Source organism: Eptatretus burgeri, chromosome 7 (assembly GCF_056783735.1).
Source record: "Eptatretus burgeri isolate ZD-2024b chromosome 7, Ebu_testis_v1, whole genome shotgun sequence".
NCBI classification, from domain to species: domain Eukaryota; kingdom Metazoa; phylum Chordata; class Myxini; order Myxiniformes; family Myxinidae; genus Eptatretus; species Eptatretus burgeri.
The window spans coordinates 82551019-82576872 of NC_140967.1; the positions used below are offsets into that span (position 1 = coordinate 82551019).

The window sequence follows — 25854 nt, forward strand, 5'->3', positions numbered from 1 at the left end:
AAATCGAATCAGCTTGTTCTTGTCACCGAACAAACCCATCCACCAAGTTTTTCATAATCCATGCATAACTTTTTGAAATATCGTTTTTGGCCCCATCTCTCAATGGTGAAGAATCACTGAAAATTCTCGTATTTGATCTGACCTCACCAAAATCCACCTAATTCGTCGTTGCAACAAAAGCTAACCTGTTCACCAAAGTTTGTCCGAATCCATCCATAACTTTTTGAGATATCCTGCGCACAGCCAGACAGACAGACAAATGGGTGAAAATATTACCTCCGTCCACCTTCAGTGGTGGAGGTAAAGAATGTTGTGGATAGGGGGAAAATACCCGAACAGCAAGGTGGAGGGACACAACAGAGACATTTTAAGGTAGAATGAGTGCAATAAGAGGAGGACACAGTGGGTGGACGAGTTGGATATAAGGTTAAACACAGCAAGAAGAGGAAGGGAAAACCGGGGATGAAACAGCAATGGACAGAGCACAGAAAGTGCATAGGGTGCAAGACCAGAAATGAGGAAGTTGAATGAAGAGGCTACTGATGCGATCGTAACAGGCCTGAAGACTCGGCTTCATCACAGGAGATTCCAACGATTTTGAGGACCTTTGTTTTCATGGCATCAAGATGTGCAAGGTGTGAGGTCGGAGTCCCAGCCCAAAGGAGAGAGTAGGACATGATTGAGGTGAGGATGCAAGTTGGTAAAATTCTTGTAAGTTGATAAAAGTTCAGATTTGCCAAGGAGTCACTTTGCACAATGGAGGATTCCCAGTCAGAAGCTGGCTTTGAAGACCAACTTCGATATGTGGTTTGCTCAAGAACGATCATGGCTCATGGTGAGGCCCGAAAGTTTGCACGACTAATCTTCTTCCAGAGGTTTGTTGAGCTAGAAGATGGGAGGATTCGCCAGACAGTCCTAACAGAGAGACAGAGTGAGAATGTGATAGTTGTCTGGGTTGAAAGGCATATTCCAAGTGTTAGACCAGCTCCTAGTTCTATCAAGATCTGCAGAGAGGGAAGAGGCTGCTCATCTTCATCAACGATCATAAAGATTGTTGATGAAAATGAGGAACATGAATGGGCCCAAGATACTGCCTTGGCTCACTTCAGCCTTGACAATAGGAGGAGATGAGGGGATCCAGCTGACTATGAGAGTGGAAGAAGCAAGTGATCCAACAGGAGGTGGTCTTGGATGCCATAAGCAGAGAGAGAGAGAGAGAGTTTGGAGATCAAGGCAAGGTGCCAAACTGTCAAATATTCAAAATATGTCCAGATAGACAGCCCTGGTCACATCTCTAACATTGAGGCCTTCAATCCATTGTTGGGAGAGGAGAGGCAGCATTTTCACGGTGGATTGACCCAGTCTGAATCCGAAACGACGGTCTGAGATCAGGCCGTTGCAGAAAAGGAAGTATTTGATGTGAATTGTGATGATGTATTCCCTGCCTGTTTATAATTTGAAGTAAACTAAGAGTGCTTTAGACCTCAAGCAAAATCATCAACAACAATAATCTGCTCAGCCCTGTTTTTGATTTTGTGTGATCTCGTGCTATGTGTATGCAAGTGAGTCTTCTTGCATGCATTCTTTGGTGGTTGTGCTGCCGTAGGATGACCTGGTCCCTGTGTGTCTGAATGCTTTGTGGTGACTCCTTGCTTCCATAATTTGTAGACTCACTGGTACATGTTGTAAATAGGTTGGTATGGTGCGATTGGACACTGAACCTGTGATAATGAAGTCGATGACTTATTGCAGTTTTGAGGTTGTTTATAAGTGTTGCATTTTTTGCTCATTTTACCTGTTTGACCTTGCACCATTCAGTTTTTAGCAACTTTCATTAGGGGTGTGTAGTTTGTGGGTCTGTTAAAAGTCTCCCCAGTTCTACCATTTTCCAGACTTTTTTTTTTTTTTGTATACCTTGGTCGAGGCTCGTATGAGAGCTAACACACAACTCACAGCAAGGGGCATGAGACAAGAGGGGCGGGAGTGGAAGGGACAAAACAGTGGGGACCAGACACATTAGGTGAACTGTGGAAGGGAGAGGGATGGGGATGGGACGGGGAACATGGCGAAGAGAAGATGGACATTACAGGGATTTTCAGGAAGGAAAGCAGGGGAATTGAAGGAAGTGGGCTTGGGTGGATTATCGGGGGTAGAAAAGATCGAGGATTTGGATGGGGGAAGATAAGAGGTGGTGGTGAACAGCTGTTTTGAAAGCCTGGAGGGAAGAATGGGAAAGAATAGAGTGAGGAAGTTTATTCCAAAGGCGGGAAAAAAGAGGAATGCAAGAGTGAAGATGAGCAGTGATTCGTGATTTTGATAGTTTTACCAGAAGGGGGTTGTTGGCGGACCTTGAGCGCCCTGTGGAAATGTGGTGGGGACAAATCGCAGAGAGAGCAGGGGGCAAGGCTGGAGAGGAGTCGGTAGAAGACAGAAAGTCCACCGACCAACCTGCGGTGATTGAGTGAGAGGCCCAAAGACTCAGCTTCATTGCGGGAGATGTCGATGATCTTAAATGCCCTGGTTTCGACAGCGTGAAGCCGAGAAAGGTGGGAGGCAGGAGCACCAGCCCAGAGGGGAGAGCAGTACTCCATCAGGCTACGGACAAAAGCTTTGTAAGTGGTCAGGAGCTCAAGAGGGCCGAGGAAGGACTTTGCACGACGGAGGATTCCCAGTCGGCGACTGGCTTTTGAGGCGAGGTTGGAAATGTGACTTTCCCAGGAAAGGTCATGGCAGATAGTGAGACCCAGAAGCTTGAAAGAAAAGACTTCTTCCAGAGGATTGTTGAGAAAGTGGATGGGGGGGTTTTCTAAACGGTCCTTTCGAAGAGACATAGTGAGAGTCTGAGTCTTTGGCATGCCATGCCTTGAGAATAAATCTTCAACGTTTGTTGGATGTGGTGTCCAAGAAGTGAGTGGGTTTCAGGCAAAACATGCCATAGCCGACTTGAGGCGTGGCAGGCCAAAGGCCGAGAAAATTATATGACTGGAGAGACTTTGAACAAACTCAAACACAACACACCCATAAACAAATTGCAAATACCATTTGGTGCAAAGTACAACCAGGTTAGATGAGCAAACAACACAACTACACTGGTACAAAAACTCAAAACTGCACTATGCTGTTGACTTACCACAAATCACAGGCTTGGTGCCCAACAGCACCACACCCACCCTCTAAATAACTCACACCATTGAGTCTCACATGCATAGACAACTTTTTCTGAGATATTTTTTCCTTTTCTTGCGAGTTGAACATGTGGTGTCAGAAGCTCAAAATTGCACTTGCTCTGTATTTTCATAACGTAACCATTTTTGTCCATTCTGGTGTCCTGCCCGAAGGCAGGTTCAGTACTGCCGAAGCGGTTTCTTGACGAGTGATGCTGGGTGGTTTGCTGTTGCCTTCCCAGCATTTGTTGGGGGCATGAATTTGGAATTTGGCCGTGGTGCTGGTGATAGCTCACCTGCTCTTCGCAAAGGACAGCATGGAATCTTTAACATCCACCAACTAATGCCGGCAGGAAGGAATGCCATTTATCATGCATCTGAGGGACGGCACACCCATTGATGATTCACCCTGCCTGGAAAAACCGCAATTGCAGTTTATAGCTGGGTCTGGATCCAAACCCAGGCTAGACTGCTTCGAGGCTTTGAGGCGAGACTGCCAGCCGTTGTAACTGGTCATTCTGCCAACAGTACTTTAGATCTCGGTCATTCGCCTGCCAATGTAACCGGTCATTCTGTACTTCTCGGTCGTTTTCCCAGCAAGTGTAACCATTACAGTACTTTAAATCTCAGAAGTTTAAATCTCCTCCCTCTCCCCCAGAATCCCCCTTCTCCTCATTCACTTCTCCATGCAATACAATTCTATTTTAAATACATGCAGGGATGCAGAAATTGAAAATCTTGCTTAATGTAATAATGGGTTATACAAAAAACAATTCAGGTAACCCATTCGGATTTGCGTAACACATTTTATTGCAAAATCGAAAAAGGAGAGAATAGTGAATTCCTGTTTTTATTAGGCTGTACACTTGATGATCAGCCAGTTTATAACGTGTGATTTTGTGCATCGAGCTGTTCTATTTCAATGTGAATTGCAAGGCTAGACAAAAATGTATACTTGGTATTTTTTTGTTATTTTTATTAATAGACCTGTGGGCCTAGCCAACTGGAATGGTTTTGGGTGAGCATTACACAACTTGGATATTTATTATGTCCGCCACCAAAGTTTGGTGGAGGTTATGTTTTCACCCCTGTCTGTTTGTCTCTATCTGTCTGTAAGCAGGATATCTCATGAAATTGTTGACAAATTCGGATGAAACTTGGTAGACAGGTTTGGTGTGTGACGAGGACAAATGTATTCCATTTTGATGAAGATCCGGATCTGGATACGAGTGCATACGAGAATTTTTTAAGTGATTCTTCACCATTGAGCGATAGGGCCAAAAACCGATATATTGCATGATATTTCAAAAAGTTGTGGACAGATTATGACAAACTTTGGTGAATGAGTTGGGGAGGTGACAAGAACAAGCTGATTAGATTTTGATTCAGATCTGGATGCAGATCTGGCCTGTCAGTGGGATACAAAACATAAACTGTTCAGCCTGCCAGAGGTATGTGCTTTAGTGAGTATCGTTCTAGTTAACCAGGTTTTTGGTTGTTTAAGTATTGGCGTGATTGATGTTTGCAGACCGAAAGACACCTATGTCGGTTACCTTCCACTTGCCCATGTTCTCGAGCTTGGTGCTGAACTTTCCTGCCTTAGTCATGGCTGTTGTATTGGCTACTCATCACCTTTAACTTTGTCAGATCAGGTAATTTAGAGAATGTCTCAAATACATTTTGTACTTGTTCTGCTGATATGTAAATCAATCAATGTGAATCCTCCTTTTTATGTTTCTAAATACCACTATTTGTATGTTTTTTTCCCCCTTTTCAGTCCAGCAAGATAAAGAAGGGGAGCAAAGGAGATGTAACTGTGCTCAAACCTACACTTATGGCTGCTGTTCCGGTAAAACATCCCAAAACACTTCTATAATTCCCACTCTCACATTTCACTGGCATTTAAGGCAAGTAGTTAACTCTCATAAGACTGGTCATCATTGTGTTTTTTATGCCTCTGCTGACAAAGTTGCCGGAGTCATTATGTTTTTTTGGGTTGTCCGTATGTCCGTCCATGCCAACTTTCTCTTTTCTCTGCAACCGCTTATCGAATTGACACAAAATTTTCACCATGGGTGCGAATACTCATAGATAATGTTTTAATAATAATTATGACGTCATAAATCACGTGATATTGCAGCCATGTTGTTAAAAAAGGAAAAAGTTTGGACATGTCTGATTTGCAGGAAATCCTGGACCGCATCAGCAAGGCAGTGATGAACAAAGTTAGCCGCATGGGCACAGTTCAGCGCACAATCTTCAAGCTGGCTTATAACTATAAACTGGAACAGCTGCAGCAAGGACATGATACTCCACTGTGTAACCGGTATTGTGTTTCTCTCTTCCGTTGTGATTTCTTTATAATTCAAGAAAAATGTCATCATACCTTGGGCAAATGTCACATATGTTTGCTTCGTTCTGTTATTTTACGAGGTTTGCTTGCTCATCTTTAATTAAATTTTATTCCTGGTTCTTCTTGCTAGATTGGTGTTCGAAAAAGTTCGAGTGGTGCTGGGCGGGAAGGTGCGCCTGATGTTGTCGGGAGGTGCCCCATTGTCCCCTCAGACACAGAGGTTCATGAACATCTGTATGTGCTGCCCAGTGGGACAGGGTTATGGCCTCACCGAGACATGCGGGGCTGGCACCATCACCGATGGTCTGTCTTTATCTGTTAATTGTTGCTTTTGTTGTTTAACAACAAAATAGATCAGTGATATTCTTCTCTTGTTTTCTTGTTTTTTCTGTTTCTAAGGCTGGTGAATGCTCTGGTATTTCTAGTTGCAATGTATAGATGTGAGTCATGGATAGTGAAAATGAAAGAAAGAAGATTGGCAGTTTTGAAATGGTGTTGGAGACGAATGTTTAATATTCCATGAACTGCAAGAAGAACAAACAAATCCGTGCTTGAAGAGTTTATACCACCATGCACATTAGAAGCGCTGATGCAAAAACAGAAACTGTCATACTTTGGACACATCATGCATGGAGAAAATGAAAGTCTGGGGAAGTCAACCATGCTGGGTATGGTTGAGGGAATAAGATTAAGAGGCAGACCGTGAATGGGCTGGATTGATGGCATAAAGGCTGAAACCGAGCTGTCTCCGCCAGAGCTTAGGGAAGCAGTGTAGAATAGGAATGAGTGGAGAAATCCAATCACGAATGCCACCAGAAGTCGGACACAATTTGACGGAACAAGATAACTAAGATCAGTTTTTCATCATTTAGAGTCTATAGGTACGAGCTAGTTGAAATTCATGCAAGTCCAAAACCAATAAGATGTTCTGACTTGTGCAATGTACAGCAACCTATTGCACACAAGAGGAAGCATTCATCCATCACTACATAGTCACAAATATTATGAACTTCAACCATTTCTTTTGGTAGACTTGTTCAAAAAGGGGTTTGGGAGGAGGTGGGAAGTTGAGAAAGGGAAAGGGCAAGGTCACAGGAAGAGACTGTTGAAAGGGTTAGTATTGGAGTTGGAGATTAGAGTTAGAAAATATAGACAGGTCGTGGACAAAAAAAATGGGAAACACCTCGGTAAATGATGGACACCAAGTACATTGAGAGCAATGGTGTCCACGCAGGAGAGCAATAAGTCTGTGGGCTTATGTAAAAAAAAAAAAAAAATTTGAGTAGATTCTTGGCACCCGTGTTTAAACACATATGTAAACTTCACTGATTCAGAAAAAAAAGAGTGCCAGTTTTTCTATTAGCTTTTAGGGCCTCCATTTTGAATTTCAAAATGGCTGCCGTTTTTACCCTATATGTATGGTATTTATCGTTATTTTGAACATATAATTCAAAGTGTGTGCAAATAGAGTTTGGGTACCAAATGCATTGTCGTTGAGACAACTGTTCATCTGAACTCTATTTGCATGGATATCAACCGGTTTGATGTTAATGTCAAGAAATATTGTTATGAATGTGACACTTATTGCTGGTATCTGACAAATATTTTCTGCTTGCAATATGATGCATATCCACTGTGAACCAAATAACTTACTGCTTTATATCAGAAGACCAAAAATGCACAGTGGACATCCCATCCTATAAAATACTTAAGGCATTGAAATTTATGGCAACTTGTTAATTTCACTTATGGTTATGACTCCAGATTAACCATGGTGTCCTGTGGAGAACCATCATGTAAGAAATGTGCAACTGAATCTTACATTGACTCTCAAATCTGCTTGTTGTGTCAAGGAGACAAGTTCACTGTCATTAAAGGTGTTCATCAACTGGAGCATCTGCGACTACCAGAACTGGAATCGTACCAATCATTGTTGGACTGTATAAGCAAGAGGGCTCAATATCAAACCCCTGAATATGTTCGTTTGCATCAACAACTGAGTGGCATATCTGGAAAAGAACTGAACAACCAACATGCAGTGTGGCACAAATCATGTCATGGTAAAGCAACTTACAAGCAACCCATTGAGAGACACAAAGCTTGATATGACAAAGCAGTTTTATCTCAAGAATCAAGTGTATTGTCAAACAGCAAAGTCGGTGGTCGCCCTCCCACATCACAAACACCTAACACCCCAAAGCAAGTAACTCCTGCATCTACCAGCACACTAACAAGATCTCATTAACCTCCATTCCAAAAGGAACACTGTTTCTTCTGTCAAAACGAGAAGATTTGTGGTGGTAAGACAGAACGCCGTATTACTTGTCGAAGTGTCGATATTGGAGTGTCAATCCAAAACATAGTTGATGTTAGCGGGCATGAACAATGGAAAGTAAACCTGGCAAACATCATAACTGATGGCGACTTTCTCTCAAGGGACATTAAATATCACAAAAATTGCCATACCATTAACTGGCGCAAGTACATACAAGCCAAAGAAAGTCAGCAACAGAGAACATCAGGCAGAAAATACAGTGGAATTTATTTCTGCAGAGATTGAGTTCAGTGCTGAATTGCAGGAATCTATAGATCAAGGAAGCATCCTTACTTTGAGTGAAGTAGCAACAGGATACAACCAAATTATACACAATCATGGCATTCCAAACCCACAGATTACACGTGCAGTGCTACTCACCAAAATAGAACAACAAATATCAAACTCAACAATTACTGAAGCAAAAGGAAGAAAACCTGCATTCGTTCATTCTAAGGAAACTGTTCGGTCAGCAATAGATACTGTTGTGGAGGAACGTGATGTTTTAGCTATCAGGGGAGACATCAAGATCATCTTTCATTGCTCAAAACTTATCAGGCAATTTATCTTGCAAGCCCACGAATCTAACCCATGGACCTTTAATGGCTCATTGACAAATTGTGAAGAACAGTGTGTACCTGCAGAACTAGTTGCTATGATGAGGTGGGCATTACAAGGAACTCAAGCTGCAACAACAGACACACGTGCCAAATAGCTCAGCAACACATGTCGCACTCTTTCACATTCCATAGTGCAAGCATGCATAACAAAGAGGCAAATCGTCGACCGAGAATTAACAGGGTCTATCTGACATTTCATTCAAATTTAAAAGAAGTCCATGTAGAAGGGCAACAGAGGAAACTAAGTAAGATTATTTTATGTACCCTTTATATGTACCTGTTATGTAGCACACGATATGAAAATAAATTGTTATGAGATAGCGGCAATTCCACTTTGAATTTTTGATTTCATTTTTCTCAAACTTTAAAAAAGTGTAGTTGGACCCTGTTAATTCTCGGTCGACAAAATGTCTCTGACACCAAAATCAAATACAGCTGATTTCCAGTGCATGTTTGAGAGCCCTTACTCAGTAGGACTGTCCTTGTACATGTATCACAGTTTCCGCAGTCAAAAGGCAATTACACTGCCGAACAATGCCGGTGTAGGGGTTACATATGACAGAGTACAGAAGATATGTAACAGCATTGCCATTTCTGTATATGAAAACATGAGAGAGTATGGTGTTTATGTTCCACCAGGTCTTCTGAAAAACAAGATCATACGAGCATCAATGGATAACATTGACAAGAAAGTTGACACGCCAGATGGGAAACAGTTTCCATGGCATGGCCATTGGAGTGAATCAGTCATCAGGTGATGGTGAAACAATATTTAACCAACTTCACCTCAGTAGCCAACAGCCTGTATCAGAAACTCTAAGGAATGTCCCACAGACTGTTATCCAGTTACTGCCTTTGTACTATCGAAGGCAGTCCAAAACTACAGGCAAGTCCACAGTGATAAAGCTTCTGGAAGATCTGGTGGCCAATGACACAGCTCAAGCTTCTGCACAACCTGCCGAGTTTGAAGAGGGATCTGAGACATGTTTTGCAGTTGATGGAATGGGAGTGGTACAGGAATTAATGGCAGTCAAAAATTTCAAGACTTGCAAAGAACTTGCAACATCCTTTGTCACACTCATTGACTCAAATGCTCATGGATATTGTCAAGTGTGAGTTATATTTGATAATTACACCAATAATGCATCACTGAAGGAGCAGACTAAAGAGTGGCGGAAAGGCAAGCTGAAGGGAACTAAATCTTACATTGTTCAAGGTTCAACAGGCATCAAAGCCAAAAATATGTTTCTCGCCAGCAGCAGCACAAAGGATTCACTAACTCTCTACCTTTCCCATCAGCTCATCCACTACAGTACCGTCAAGGTTATGACTGCAACACGGAAAGAGGTCATGACGAATTATGAGGTTGAAACAATGACCGGTGTCAGCACACAGGAAGAGGCGGACACTCTTATAATTTATCATGCTGGGGAAGTTGCGAGCAATGGAATGAATGTCCACATATATTCACAAGACACTGATGGGCTACTTTTGGCTCTACGAAGAACACCATTACTTGGCAACCATTCTGCACTAATCATGGGCACAAGTGAAAGACGGAGGAAAGTCTTCCTACAGCCTATAAATGACAAGCTTGGCCCAGAGAAATCAGCAGCTTTGATCAACTGGCATGCTCTCACAGGCTGTGATACGACAGGACATATCCAAGGGAAGGGAAAGAAGGGGTGCTTTACAACTTTCCTGAAGGCAAGCCCTACCATCCTGAGAGCACTAGCTGACCTTGGCGAAGGGGATGAGCCATCTGAAGAAGTTATTTGTGGTTGTGAAGAGTTCTTTGCTCTCTTTTTCTCTCCAGTTGGAGTCCACTTTGGGCAAACAAAGATGCTGAGATGGTTTTTGTTCAAGCAACTCACAGATGAACAAGGAGTTGACAAGCTGCCACTGACTCGGGGAGCATGGATTGAACATATACGCCGTGCCCATGTCCAGTGTAATATCTGGCGCCAGGATATGGTATTGAACCCAACTTTTCTTGACCCTTTGACCTTGGGGTGGTGAAACCAAGACAAAAAGCTACTGATTGTTCTTTCTCAGGTTGCACCAGCTCCAGTCTCAGTGCTGCAGCTCGTCAGGTGTAATTGTGAGAAATCAAAGTGTTCAAGAAGGTGCTCATGCAGAGGAAACAGTGTTGTCTGTACCTAACTTTGCAAATGTGGTGGGGAAGGCGACAGCTGCACGAACATAACACCACCAAGGATTGGCGAAGATCGAGAAGATGATCGAAGCAATGACAATTATAAATGTTTAACTAGAACGGGCACTCGGTAGAGCGCATACCTTCGCCGCCGCAACTTTTTTCCGGGCACATTTGAAAAACTTCATTTTAAAACGTCCATGACATCACAACCGTCAGTCCGATTGACGTCAAATTTGGTGTGTAACCTCCTTGAAGGCAGTCCAACAAAATGGAATGATAAACACTGAAAAATGACGTCATCTTTTGACGTCATTTTGACGCACTTCCGGGGACGTCACGTCCAATCGGGAACTACCATTCTGAAAGCTCGTAGTTCACTGAACGTTTTAACGTTGGTTTCATGTCAATAGCTCTATTAGATCTGAAGCTATGCCTACAAGTATATTTTGACCTTGAGTGTGACCTTGACCTTGACTACAGAGTTAATTGGCAAAACCTGTACCTCAATAAACAGATATTTTGGTACTGATACTAATGCCTGGATTTGGGAGACTTTGCTTTATAAATTATATAGATATTTGAATGTAAAATATCAGGACATTTTAGCTACAATTGAAAAACGTCATGTTCAAACGTCAATGACGTCATAACGGTCAGTCCGATCAAAGTCAAATTTGGTGTCTGACGTCCTTAAGGTAAGTCCTACAAAACGGTATGATCAAAACTGATGAGATCGAAAATTGAAAATTTACGTCATCTTGTGACGTCATTTAGATGCACTTACGATGACGTTACGTCAAATCCGACACTACATATCCGAAAGGTATCTCGTCATGGAACAATATGGCGGTGGTTGCATGTCGATAGCTGTATTATGAAGGAAGTTATGCTCAAAAGAGTGTTTTTGACCTTTTCATGACCTTGACCTTTGACCAGATCGCTCCCAAAATCTAATCAAATCGTCCTTGGATACTCACGAATCATCCCACCAAATTTCATGCAATTCGGTTTTATACTTTCTGAGTTATACGAATAACAAACAAACACACATATTCACAAATAAATAAATACACAGCGACCAAAACATAACCTTTCGCAGAATGCAGAGGTAATCAGTAACATTGACACTCCTGATTCATACATGAAGCATTTTCATACCTTTGAAAAAAAAACTTATCCATCTTCTAATTGTATATCCACCCAAATAAATTTATATTGAATTGCATGCTCTATATTATTTCTGTTAAATGTTTTTGAGGATTGGCAAAGAGTGTTCCAATCATAAATATGTTGTTATTATTGGAATCCTCCTGTGCCAAAACATATGATTAGACACCAAAAACATCTTCTTATGTCTATTGGTTCAAAAGTAATGGCATTTTACGTAGAAAACCCCCAAAATCAGGTGGCCATCTTGAATTTTTTCCAATATTTAGAGTTTATAGTGCTCTTAGTTTGCTTCGAATGAATCTCTGTCCCCTTTATATGAGTTTAGATAAAATAAAATAAATATTGTATGACATTTGAATGAATAGTTATGGTTAATTTGCAATATTATTTTTAAAAGAAGATTTTTGGCGGTGGCCATTTTGAAATTCAAAATGGAGGCCCTAAATGTTAATGGAAAAACTGGCACCTTTTTTTTCTAAACCAGTGAAGCTTCTAGATGTGTTTAGACATGGGTAACACGAATCTACCCCCAAAAATGACATCCAGAAAATGTTACATAAGCCCACTGACTAAATGGCGTCCATGTGTTACTTGAGCAAATAACATCACAGCATGCTTCAGGTCATGTACAAAAATGCTGCACAGGCCTGGTTGCCTATAATAATGGCTACCATGACTGCAAGAGGAGACCTCAGTGACTTTGAAAGAGGGGTGATTGTTCGGGCACATTTGGAAGGAGCTTCAGTGACAAAGATGGCTTAATTTGCTGATATTTCATGAGCAATGGTGTCTAATGTGATGTTGGCATGAAACTGAGGGAAAGGCATTATCAGCAAAGGGCAACAGCGGGCGGAAGTGCATACTCCGGGATCATGATATTCATGCATTAATTTGAAGTGCAAGGCAAAGTAGGCGAGCAACTGTAGATCAATTGACTGTAACTTTAATTTCAACCTCTGGTGCTGGGATATTTCAATTTTTAATATTTATGGAATATTTTAATTTTACATTATATTTTTAAAAGTTGTGGATGAATTATGACAAAACTAGGTGGGTGAGCTGGTTAGGTGACGAGAACAAGCTGATTCGATATTGGTTAATAAGTTCCGGATTCAGATCTAACCTATCAGTGGGATACAAAATGTAAACTGTTTAACCTTGGCATCTCCCGCAATGAGGCTGAGTCTTTGGGCCTCTCACTCAATCACCACAGGTTGGTTGGTGGTCTTTCTGTCTTCTACCATCTCCTCTCCAGCCTCCCCCCCCCCCGCTCTCTCTGCGATTTGTCCCCACCACATTTCCACAGGGTGCTCAAGGTCCGCCAACAACCCCCTTTAGTACAGTAGATTAAGTCAACATTTCACCAGAATCGTTCAAAATGTGAAAAAAGTGTGAAAACTGGTACACATGACTACTTTTAATTGCTCTTTCATATAAGAGCAGGACACACATGATCAGACTGCAATTACGGCCACCATCTTTAATTTCAAAATGGCCGCCACCGAAAACTATTTTTACGATATCTTGGTCACCAAGAGGCCTAAGCACTTGAATAAAGAGTCTAATCCAATGTTTTCACACAAGGAATCCAATAAACACACTTATAGTGCTCCATTTTCAGTCTTTCTGCTTTAAAATCAAAATTAGATCCTTTCATAAACAACTAAATACTTAAAAGTGTTTGCTCGATGTTTGATATCCAAATGCTATGAGCGTATGGAAATGGTTTTATCAAATTTAATTGGTAGCGTCTCTCTTGCCTGTAGAATATTCAGAAGTAGCACCAGCAGGTCTGCCACAAACTGACTTGTATGCACCAGTTGTTGAAGTCAAGTAAAAGCTGAATCAAGCGTCATGTCCACATCCAGAGAGAAAGAAGACGGCTGGTTGATTGCAATGTTAGAACTTGTATCAAACAAGATGGAACTTGATACCAAAGACTTTGTCTCATGGGCAGCTTACCATGCCAATAGGCAATCAGCTGAGATCAGACCAGTGTCACCAATTGCGTTGATGCCTTTGTTCACAGAACCTGCACATACGCCAGCTATGATAGCACATGCTATGCGTCTCGTGGCTCGGACGATTCAGCATTTGCACCCTGATCAAATACCTGTGATAACCATGGATCAGCCATTATGTTCCATTGCGAAACAAATCCAGTGGGCATGGCCAGACCATTTTGGCGAGGATAAATTTGTGGTGGTAATGGGAGGTCTCCACATAGAGATGAATGTGTTGAAATTATTCGGAGGTATCCTCAGTGGTAGCGTATGGATAGCAGTTCTTGTGCAGTCTGAAGTCACAACCTCTGGTCGAGCTGATGATATATTGAAGGGTTCACATATCACCAGGTCTCGCTATGTTCACCAAGTAACGGCAGCAGCTTTGCACCTCCTTCTGAAATCTGCTTACATCACATATGCCAAATCACTTTGGCCAGATGATGACACAATGGATTTTGAAACTTGGCATCAAGTCAATTGCAGTAAGGTTCCTCAATTCCAATACTGGGCTTTGGTTCTGGATCTTGAACTTCTACTCTTGCAATTTGTGCATTCTCTGCGTGAAGCAAACTTTGAGTTTGAGTTCAGTGCCTTGGACAAATTGTTCCATGGATGTTTTCTTTGGATCATACAAATTATGCAAGATGGCTCCCTATCCATATCAAGGACATGGTACAGCTTCATCAGCAAGTGCCATCAGTTCATGAGCAATTTGAGAAGGGTAACTTTGTGGTGCAGAGATCACCTCACACTTTCTCTACTATGGCTATGGACCAAGCCCACGAACAGATGAATGATCACATCAAAGGAGATGGCGGTGTGATTGGAATCACTGATAACCCTTCTGCTTTGATCAAGTGGATTACAGCTGGTCCTGAAGTGGCTTGAATCATCGACGAGTTTGAGAATTCATTTGGAATTACTTCCACAAAATCTACAGAGCACCATGATCAGGGACAATCCACTCAGTTGAAATTTTCCCAACATGTCAAAGCTGTGGTTGCAACATTTGAAGAATTAGGTAATCCCTTCACAGAAGATACAAATGATCTGATTGTGCTGAACACAAAGGAGGTGATGACAGAAGATGCAATCTTTAGGCTGAGGAATGTGGAAGCAAATGGGCAGTCATAATATGAAAATGCTGCTGAACGCTTGGAGCAGTGAGTAAAACCAATTTCAAACATCATACCAAAGAACAACATGGCTCCCTTCCACAAGACTTCACCCTCAAAACATTCCAGAACATCACACCAAATTAGAACTCTGAAAAGCAAGTGTGAGTTGTTTGGCAGAATGTACATATCTTGTCAGTCCCGAGAAGGGGACATGGATGAATTATTCAGTCGTGAAAACCATGGATCACCACCTTCTCTATCAGACATGGGAGAACTGAGGCAGTGTACTAAATCGGACCTTATTGGATGTTTCGACAAGCTGGCTACTAGTATGGCTTCTGAGTGTGGTACACCAGAGGTAGATGCCAAGATTCTCGATGGATCTGTTATAGTCAATATGATGCTTCCTAAGTCCTACTCAACATTCGGAGACGATGCTGAAAATGTGTTCTTGCCTTATGTGCTGAGAAATCTGCAAAACACAAAACGTCTGGATGTTATATGGGATCGGTATATTGACAACAGTTTGAAGAGTTCAACGAGAAAGAGGAGGGGAACTGGGAGCTACATTATTGTCACAAATTCTACGCCAATTCCGCAGAATTGGCAGAGCTTTCTTCACGTGGACCAAAATAAGAGTGAGCTGTATCATTACCTATCACAGTGCGTCGTCGCTAAGTTATCCACACAAGAGAAGGAGCTATATCGCACACAAGATACCAATATCATCTTTTCCCAAGAGTGCAACATAGAATCTTCTCTCGCTCCATACAACCATGTAGAAGCCGATACGAGGTTATTCTTGCATGCTCTCCATTGTGCACAAAATGGCCATCACAGAATCCTGATCAGGTCAGTCGACACTGAAGTTGTCCTTGCAATTGCCATATTTCACGCTTTATCCCTTGACGAACTATGGGTTGTATATGGAGTCAAGAAACACTACAGGTTAATACTGGCTCACACGATTGCAAACAGTCTTTGTGAAAATAAGGCCAAAGCTCTTCTGTTCTTCCATGCCTTCACTGGCTGTGACACGTCATCGTCATTCAGTGGTATTGGGAAGAAAACCACTTGGGACACCTGGACCAATTTCCCTGATATAACGGACACTTTCTTGAGTTTATCCCAAGAGCCTTGATCAGTCTCAGATGAGAATGTGTGTCAACTGGAAAGGCTCGCCATACGTCTTTATGATAGAACCAGTGAATGCACCGAGGTGAATCGGGCAAGGAAGATTCTGTTCGCGAAAGGAAGACAAATAGATCACCTACCCCCCACAAAGGCAGCCCTCACGGAACATATCAAGAGGTCGACATACCAGGCAGGACCCATCTGGGGCCAAGCGCTGATATCTAAGCAGCAGTTACCAAGCCCATGCGACTGGGGATGGACGAAGAACGCCATTGAACAGTGGATACCTTTCTGGACAGTACTTGCTGAGGCGGAGAAATCCTGCACAGAGCTGATCAAATGCGGCTGCAAAAAGGCATGCAGACCACCATGCAAATGTTTCTGTGCATCTCTCCCGTGCACTGAACTTTGCCATGGTGCAGGAACATGTGATCAGACAGAGTGAAGTCAGAACTGTTTCAAGACCAGATGAACTATACTTGGGACAGTGTATATGTAATTTCAAAGCAGAAAGACTGACAATAGAGCATTTTAAGTGTGTTCATTGGATTCCTTGTGTGTGAAAACATTGGATTAGACTCTTTATTCATTTTGCTAGGTCTCTTGGTGACCGAGATATCGTAAAATATTATTTTTGGTGGCGGCCATTTTGAAATTCAAGATGGCGGCCGTATTCTGACCAGGTGTGTCCTGCTCTTATATGAAAGAACATATAAAAATGAACATGTATGCCAGTTTTCACACTTTTTCACAATCTGAACGATTTTTCTTTAATCTACTGTACTACTACTGGTAAACTACCAAAATCACGAATCACTGCTCACCTTCACTCTTTCATTCCTCTTTTTTTTCCCGCCTTTGGAATAAACTCCCTCACTGTATTCATTCCCATTCTTCCCTCCAGGCCTTCAAAACAGCTGTTCACCACCACCTCTTATCATCCCCCATCCAAATCCTCGATCTTTTCTACCCCCAATAATCCACCCAAGCCCACCTCCTTCAAATTCCCTGCTTTCCTTCCTGAAAGTCCCTGTAATGACCATCTTCTAAACCCCTGTTCCCCATCCCATCCCTCTCCCTTCCACAGATCTCCGAATGTCTCTGTTCCCCACTGTTTTGTCCTTCCCATTCCCTCCCCTCTTGTCTCATGCCCCCCTTGCTGTGCGTTGTGTGTTAGCTCTCACACGAGCCTCGACAATGTATACAAAGCCTGGCGGAGGTATGCGCTCTCCTGAGTGCCATTCTCATTTCAATTTAGATGTGTTTATTTTTGGCTGCTGCCCACCTTTCTCTATATTTTCTTGAAGCCCAGGAACGTAACCCCCTTTTCCCCATAGGCCTTTGGTTTTAACTACCGTGTTTTTGACTATCACGGAATTTTCCAGGAACGTAACCCCGTGATATTTAAGGCTTCACTGGATGTAATATGTAAGATTGCATCTCATCTTTCACACACTCAGGATTATGTTCGGTGATTTTCCTTGTTTGGTAGCATCCTAGTTGAATAGTTATGTGACCCTCCTTCCTGGTCCCTTTGCTCACATTTATTATGCTATCGTCAGGAGCCAGATTTGATGCACTGTTTACATTTCCACTGTTCAGGGCAGAATTTGGCAGGTGTATCCAAAATAAATTGTGCTTACGTGACAGGACTGATGATATCCTGCAGACAAAGTGTGCAGAAAAAAAATAATTGGACTATTGAGAGGACTCTGTGGTGATGCTTTTAGGTTGCATCACTACAGCATTATAAAGCTTCACATAATGTAGGGAGTAGTTGCAGAGAATCATGTGTCATTAGAAAATGAATGATTGATCACAATTGAAAAAGAGGCTTCTGTTTGAAAATGAGCGGCAGGCATCAAGGAGACATTCAGCTTGATGTATTTTGTGACACCAGAGGAGAAAGTCTTGTTTATTCCGATCCACACTAAGTGACATTAATTTTTAAATGACTGAAGCTAAGGTTATTTTTGAGCAATACAGTCAGATCCCGACATTTGCAGGGGATAGGCTCCTGAAAAATGCCGCGAATGTTGAATCTGCGAATGTCGGGGCTTCGTTTCACTGGGAAAACGTGGGATAGGTTCCTGGCAGTTTGTAATTCATAGTTCTGTGATTCATAGTTCCTGGCAGTTCTGCGAATACGCCAGCAAAAAAACCGTGAATACGCGAAGCACTGGGCCGCGAATGTAGATGCAGGTCACATTTTATGAACCACGAATATGCGGGGTCTGTGAATAGCAGAACCGCAAATGTCGGGGTCCGACAGTATTATAGAATTTGTCTTTGTTACTGACATGTTTTTAAAAATCCTTTTGCTTTATTGTTCCGATTTAATACGATATGACAGATGCTCATAATCATAATACTGCACCCAATCAGCCTTTTCATAATGCTGCCATTCCTTAAAACCTCATCAGCTCGACTTTCTTTTATTGCTCACTCATCTATTACCAAAAGGAATAGTGTCCATCTGTGTCACACTTCATTCGAAAGGGTTCCTGCTGTCATCGAATAATGAAAATGGTACCGTTGAAAAGCTAATAATATATTTCCTTGGAAGAAAAATTTGTTTCCGTTTAACCATAAAGATTCCTGTTTTCAAAGAGGGCCCTCTTTCTTGGATTGAAGAAGGAGAGGCAGAAATGTGTACTTGATGCAGTGGTTCCAACGGTAACATTTATTATTCTACAGCAGCAGGAATCCTTGAGAAGGACAGGGAAGGAGCACACAAAACTAATATACAGTATATAGTAATACTTCTGGAAGCAATATTTAAAAGTACTTGGAAGGAACACACAAACAACAACAGCCACCACAACAGCAGCACCAACAACAACTAAGTGTTATACAGGATAGATTTTTTCGTGCTTTTCACCTCATTTTACATCCTCCTTGAGATTCACGGATAGACCTGCAATATGTTTGTGAAGTGAAACATGCTGTCTTTTGATTAAACCCATTGGCAAAGCAACAGGTAGGCATGCTGAGTTCTTCCCCAAATATAACTCCACTCAAAATGCAGGTATTGTGTCGAAGCTAGAAAGGACTGATTTGTTTTTTTTAAATGCATTCACTATTAACGAAGTAATAGTTGTTGGGCAGCATACATTTGCACCATTGTGTCCCGGCACAACATTTTATTCCACATGAGATAGACCAAATAATTTTAATGCTGGTTGCACACTTTTCAGATCGCATATTCCAAGAAAGTGGGATTGTCTAAGATTAGGAAAATGGTGTGGACATTGTGATTTGGGGGAGCATGAGGGTGAGGGTCGTGGGGGCCCAGCCAAAAATGGTACAGTTAAAACTGTAGTATTTGAGAGTTGTACTCTCATATACTACAGTTGGTAACAGATCCAACTCTAGTAGTCTGCAGAGAATTATGACAGGAAAGGAATGCTATTCTTGCTTGGGGGGTAGTTGGGAGGAGGAAGATGGGAAATATATACAATGATGTACTGCAAAGGTGACTCAACCCTTGACACTATTTTGCGAGAGGATTTTGTCGATAACAAAACAGCATGCTTAACCCCATTCTCCTTTTGCAATAAAGTTTATTATATCAGCAAATGTTAATTGATACAGGTGATTCTGGGTCGGTAGATCGTCATTTATCTGAAATGTTATTAGAAAATTTAAATTGTAAGCAAAATAAGCATATCTCATTTTCTCGTGATTATCAAACTTTTACTTCTCGATCTCTTCCATAACAGTCCTGGACTTGAGTACAGGGAGGGTCGGAGCTCCACTTACATGCTGTGAACTGCTGCTGAGGAACTGGGAGGATGGTGGGTAGTGGGAGGGTCGGGGCAGAGTGGGTCATCACCATATATCATTCATTCAAACGATATACTGACTGTGGTCAATACTGTCCTTTTGTGTCTAGGTGGTTACCGAGTAACGGACCATCCGCACCCACGGGGTGAGATCCTTGTGGGCGGCCCCAACGTTGCCATGGGTTACTTCAAAGACCCAACGCGGACAATTACAGACTTCCTCATGGGCAAGGCTGTTTCTGAAGCTGCAGCCGGCAAGCGCTGGTTCTGCACAGGGGATATCGGCGAGATACAGTCCGATGGATGTCTAAAGGTCATTGGTAAGTATTTTAGACTGTGTTCCAGGGTCCCTCATTTTGTGTAATGGCAATTTGTAATGAGTATGATGCATTATGTTGTTTTGATTTTATGAATACCTTAGGTTACTTTTATTTTGGCATCTCATCTTGATTCTAGAATAAATGAACTTATAGAATGGGTTGTGATGTCCGGATGTCTGTCTGTCTGTCCGGTCATCTGTTAACTTTTTGATATTTTTGCAACTCCTCCCTTACCACCCGGCTGATTGTTCTGAAACCTGACACATGAATACAAGACAGTAGCACACACAATCGCTCGGGTTTCGATTTTTCGATTTCGGAACATGATGGCTCGCAGGGTAGTTGGCCCCTGAAACTTTGGATCCCTATTCATTCCTTATTTACCAATTGATTGCTCTGAAACCTGATACAGCCCTTAACTCGATGGCTTGCAGGATCATTCGGTCTTAGATTTTTCGATTTTGATTTGGGGGGGGGGGGGGCTCCCAGAGAGGTTCCTCCAAATCTCGCCCTGTAACTTTCGGTCTCAGGAGATTGAGTCTGCGTGGGTTCGAATCTTGGTCTGAACTACAACCTCAAGAGATGACCGTCAGCCCACTCTGGGCTATTTAATTTTTTTTGTCCAGTTATCCTTTTTTGTCCTGCAATATGCTTTTAATCATGCTCCATTCACCTCCCATTTCTATTAAGTCTGCATGCTCTGCACTGTGCATTATTAAGAATGAATAATATTGCATTTTTGAGCCTGAAAATGAGTTTAATTTCATGAGTTCAGGCTCAGGTTACCGAACCATTTTGAGAACTGCCCTGTGTAGGAGAGATCAAGACAATACAGGAAAAATGTTTTTTATATTCTGTCAGAAGCAGAGCTTGCTCATTGCTCCCAATGTTGTATTATTGTTTTTCAATGCAAACACTCTATAATGAGTCTGGTACATCAAATCAAATTAAATAATGAAGAGCAGAAATGTGATTCTCTTCAATCAGTGGGAGAAGAAAGAAAAGTAAAATTGTGCTTCAGGCTCCTGCTCACAAATGACCTCTTCATATGAGTAGATTGTTGTGTCTGATTATGACTGGCTCTGAACATGCAAGAAGATCAGAAGTGTGGGATATTTATGTAGCTATCAGGTATTGCAATTCCATACTCTGCCCAAAATGGAAGAACACAGTATATCCATTTTTGTCGAATTTCAACTTTTATATGAAGTTGCATCTACAGTATCTCCTCTATCTCTCTATATAAGTCGCAGCTCTCAGAGAAGCATAGTTCCCGAGATAGGTGGACTCGATAACACAATAATTCCACTTGAGGTGGGCATTGAACAAACAAAACACAAAATCGTGAAATTTGTGAAAAGAAAACAATCCAATTCCATTTTTTGGGCAGTACTCTCATGGACAATTCATGGAGATGATGGCCTAAAGGTTTCTAAATGGGATCCAGAGTTGAGGCGAACATAGCAGAAACGGTAATTGTTGAAGGCTTGGCTTTGCTTTCGTTTCATTGAATAATGTACAAACATATTATGAGGTCAGCACTTTCAATGAAACAAAATAAAAGTTGACAAGACATATCTGCTTCCATAGTTATGACTGGAATATTCTGAAATTTTTCATTTTCCCCTTCATCGTACTTTTCTTTTCTTTAAAAAAAAAAAAAGTATGCAAAATGAAATTTCAGATTATGATCAGATGCAGCAGTTCTCACTTTTCGAAAATTGCCTTTTGCTTCATTCTTGGATAATCCACAGATATTACCTAAATGCTCGTTTGATTGAGGTAAATCTGACGGTTCTAAACCTAGGTGCCTAACCTTGTGTGATGCTGTGCTTCAGATCGGAAGAAGGACCTTGTGAAGCTACAGGCTGGGGAATATGTGGCGCTTGCCAAAGTGGAGACTGCACTGAAGAACTGTCCACTAGTCGATAATATCTGTGCCTATGCCAGCAGGTATAAACAAGAAGTGATTAATTCCTTTACTCATTATTGAGCACTGCTGTCTTTAAGGGTCGCTGAAAGAGTGGTTCGGTGGGGAGAGGTGGTGAATCTATTCATCCATAACATATTCATTGACGTATCGCTCCAAATTCCCTTTTTAACATGTAAACTATACCCCTAATAATTCTGGATGCAATTTGAACGAGTAAGCATCTCAAAATGGAAAGCCCATCCGCATCCGCTTTGTACTCAAACTAAACATGACGAAAACGAGTTTAAAAAATAAAAATGTACATTTTATCAATTTGCGTTTTCTATCGTCTCATAATAAAGGTTTGTTAAAAGTTTGATGACAAAATCTCAAATGGTAAAAAAAAGTTATGGCTTGGACAGACACACTGAAGCTCAATGGTAAATATATAAAGAAACACAGAAACAATTTAAAAAACGGGGCGTATCGAGCTTGACGCACTGCGTCTGGGCTAACAAGGGCTATTTATAGTCATAATTACTTTGCCCTTTCACATTTGACATTTCATTATTTATTTATTTGTAATCTTGTGATTCGTATAACTCAAAAAGTATTAAACCGAATTGCATGAAATTTGGTGGGATGATTGGCTATTAGCCAGGAAGCATTTGATTAGATTTTGGGATCGTTCGAGTCAAAGGTCAAGGTCAAGGTCACGAAAAGGTCAAAATCGTCTTTTTACGATAACACGGTAAATTTTTATTCAATTTGCATGCAACTAACGCCAAAATGTTCAGAATTCAACGCCTCATCTTGTGATATGCAATATGACACAATGACGCCCATACTCTTGTTACCGGTTAGGGGTCAAAGGTCAGGGGGGTCACGACCTTGAAAAATATGCGGTTTTTGTCATAACGCGATCAATTCTTTTCCGCTTTACATGAACCCAGCACCAAAATGTTCAGAATTTAATGCCCAATCTTGTGACACAATGACGTCATAACACATGTCACCGGTTGGGGTAAAATGTCGGGGGTGGGGATCACGCCCTTGAAAAATATGCGGTTTTCGGCATAACTCAGTCAATTCTTATTCGATTTGCATGAAACTAGCATCAAACGAGATTACCTTCTCTTGTTGAAACGTTGTATTCACCGAGCTTGCGAGTGAAGACTCGCCAAAACGACGTGAGTTGATTGTTGTTTAGTCCGTAGCCCCCGAAAGTCGGGGGGGGTGGTCATGACATTTTTGATATGTGGTTTGTGTCATAAGACCATTTATATGAAACCAGTTCCCCACACTCATACCAAGAACAAAAAAAGTAGTGGCGGCGAAGGTATGCGCTCTATGAGTGCCCGGTGTAGTTTTCTCTGTAGTACTCAAACTAAACATGACGAAAACGATAGTTTAAAAAATAAAAATGTACATTTTATCACTTTGCGTTTTCTATAGTCTCATAATAAAGGTTTGTTGAAAATTTGATGACAAAATCTCAAATGGTAAAAAAACGTTATGGCCTGGGCAAACACACACACACACACACACACACACACACACACACACACACACACACACACACACACACACACACACACACACACACACACACACACACACACACACACACACACACACTGCAAAACCTCATCCCCCACTGGGCTAATAACATATTGGAACATTAAAAATTATGTTCAGTATTTTTAGTGTTAGCTATGTTATTTGCGATTTGGAAGGAAGCTACATTTGCATACAGCCAGCCTTCATGAAATTGTCTTCTTGGCAGTTAAATCATTATTATTTTTAAATTGTTATATTATCAACACTTTTGAGCTCAATATATTAATGTTCTTTCGTACCAGTGACCAGTCCTACGTGATCGGGCTTGTAGTCCCAAACCATGCCCGGCTACAACGATTAGCAGACAAACGAGATCTGAATGCTTCATGGGAGGAGATTTGCCATCATCCTGCTATGGAGGCCGAAGTTCTGAAGGAGATTGTTTCCGTGGGAAACAAAAGTCAGTTTTCATGCCTGTTAACCACTGTAAAAACCCGAAAGCCCTTTACATACATTTTTTTTTGTTTTTCATGCTTGCAATTGACCTTTAAATATTGACTTGTACTTTTCTATATTTCCCCTCCCTCTGCTTCACCACAACCCCCTTGCACAGTGCGGTTGGAACGGTTTGAGATTCCGCAGAAAGTAATGCTGACATCCCAGTCCTGGACTCCCGAGACTGGCCTTGTCACAGATGCCTTTAAACTGAAGCGCATAGAGCTCAAAAGTTTCTATCAGAGCGACATTGAACGGCTTTATGGCTGTTGACATCCTACTTCCGAATAATCTAGGCCCACAAACTCGTCATCATCTTGCGGCGCAGCATGATTTTGAGATGGACTGCGTTGGTCCATGTTTTTGATCAGCAATCAATGAACTTGCAGCTTTGATCGTTATTTATACGGTACATTTATTGTAAATCATCCATCCATTGTTTGTTTGGTCAGTCACGCAGCTGTACCCACAAGGCTCCGTAATTGATATTATTTATTTTCCTTGCGCGCAAGTGAACCACTTACGGGTCGAATGTCTGAACAAGTCATGCTATTTCTATCAAGTTTTTATTTTTCTTGCGGTGTTTCATTTTAGAACTGCTGTGGCGGAGAGAGGTGAATGCACGGTATAGACACGGTTTCACATGTATCCTTACAGCAGTGTGACCAGCAAATGTGTGATTAATTTTATCATACTTGAATTGTATAACATGAGCCCTTGAAGACAGCAGAATGATCATACTGTAATTTATTATATTGTACTCTGAAACATGACAAAAAGCAGAATGAGGAAGTTGCATGTGTTCACTTTGATTTTCACAATGTGGGAAACAATGCTCTGCAAATAAAGGTGATTTAAAGGTTTCCCCTAAAGTTTTGTTTTTTCATCATATAATCACATTCATTGGTGGACGAACGTTGGTGGACAAGTCAGATGTGTGTCAAAGAAGTGATTCGATTTTGGTGAAAATCCGGATGTATATCCGGATACGAGAATTTTTTTTTTCAGTGATTCTTCATCATTGAGTGATTGGGCTAAAACTGATATATAGCACGGTATCTCAAAAGGTTAGGGATGGATTCGGGTAAAACTTGGTGGACACATTGTGCGTGTGACAAGAACTAATTTATTCGATTTTGGTGAAGATCTGGATCCGATAATTTTTTTTAATGTTTTACCTGTGAGAGATTAGGTGAAAAAAGATATTCAGGGTGTTCCAAAAAGACCCGGACAACTTTGATTGTTAATATATTTCGAACCACAAATGATACGATACCCTTCGGTTTATATGATACAGAAACTCATAACGTTTTGTTTCAATGTGAGCTCCGTTTGTTACGTGCATGACATCAAGGCGGTACACGAGTTCTTGCCATGCTCGGCTCAGCATTTTTGTGTCCACCAGTGCACATGCAGCTGTGATCCGAGAACGAAGATCCTGCAGGTTTGCTACCTTGGTGTTGGAGACAACATCTTTGACAAACCCCCACGGAAAAAAAAATCAAGGGGGGTTATGTCTGGCGATTGTGGGGGCCAGGCGGTTGGTCCGTCTCGGCCAATCCAGTGAGCTAGAAATTTTTCATTCATGACACCTCGAATGACTAAGGCCCAATGAGGGGGAGCGCCATCCTGTTTAAAAATGATATCGGGTTGCACGTTTTCAATCTGGGGTAAGGCTAATTCTTCCAACATGTTCATGTAAGTTGTTGAGGTCGTTGTATCCTCTGCAAATAAAAATGGACCCA

The 25854-nt window shown here is 41.6% G+C and overlaps 1 protein-coding gene across 3 annotated transcripts in view; it reads left to right on the plus strand.

The window, feature by feature from the left end:
* Positions 1–24972, plus strand: part of ACSL4 (acyl-CoA synthetase long chain family member 4) — a 41957-nt gene extending 16985 nt beyond the window's left edge. For all 3 annotated transcript variants that reach the window (XM_085889279.1, XM_085889278.1, XM_085889280.1), the window contains exons 8-16: positions 4693–4816; positions 4942–5013; positions 5351–5490; positions 5648–5820; positions 19760–19834; positions 19933–20142; positions 21981–22095; positions 23917–24074; positions 24228–24972. In XM_085889279.1, coding sequence (XP_085745405.1) covers positions 4693–4816; positions 4942–5013; positions 5351–5490; positions 5648–5820; positions 19760–19834; positions 19933–20142; positions 21981–22095; positions 23917–24074; positions 24228–24382 — 1222 coding nt within the window. In that variant the 3' untranslated portion in view covers positions 24383–24972. The remainder of the gene's footprint in view (positions 1–4692; positions 4817–4941; positions 5014–5350; positions 5491–5647; positions 5821–19759; positions 19835–19932; positions 20143–21980; positions 22096–23916; positions 24075–24227) is intronic.
* Positions 24973–25854: the final 882 nt, after the last annotated feature.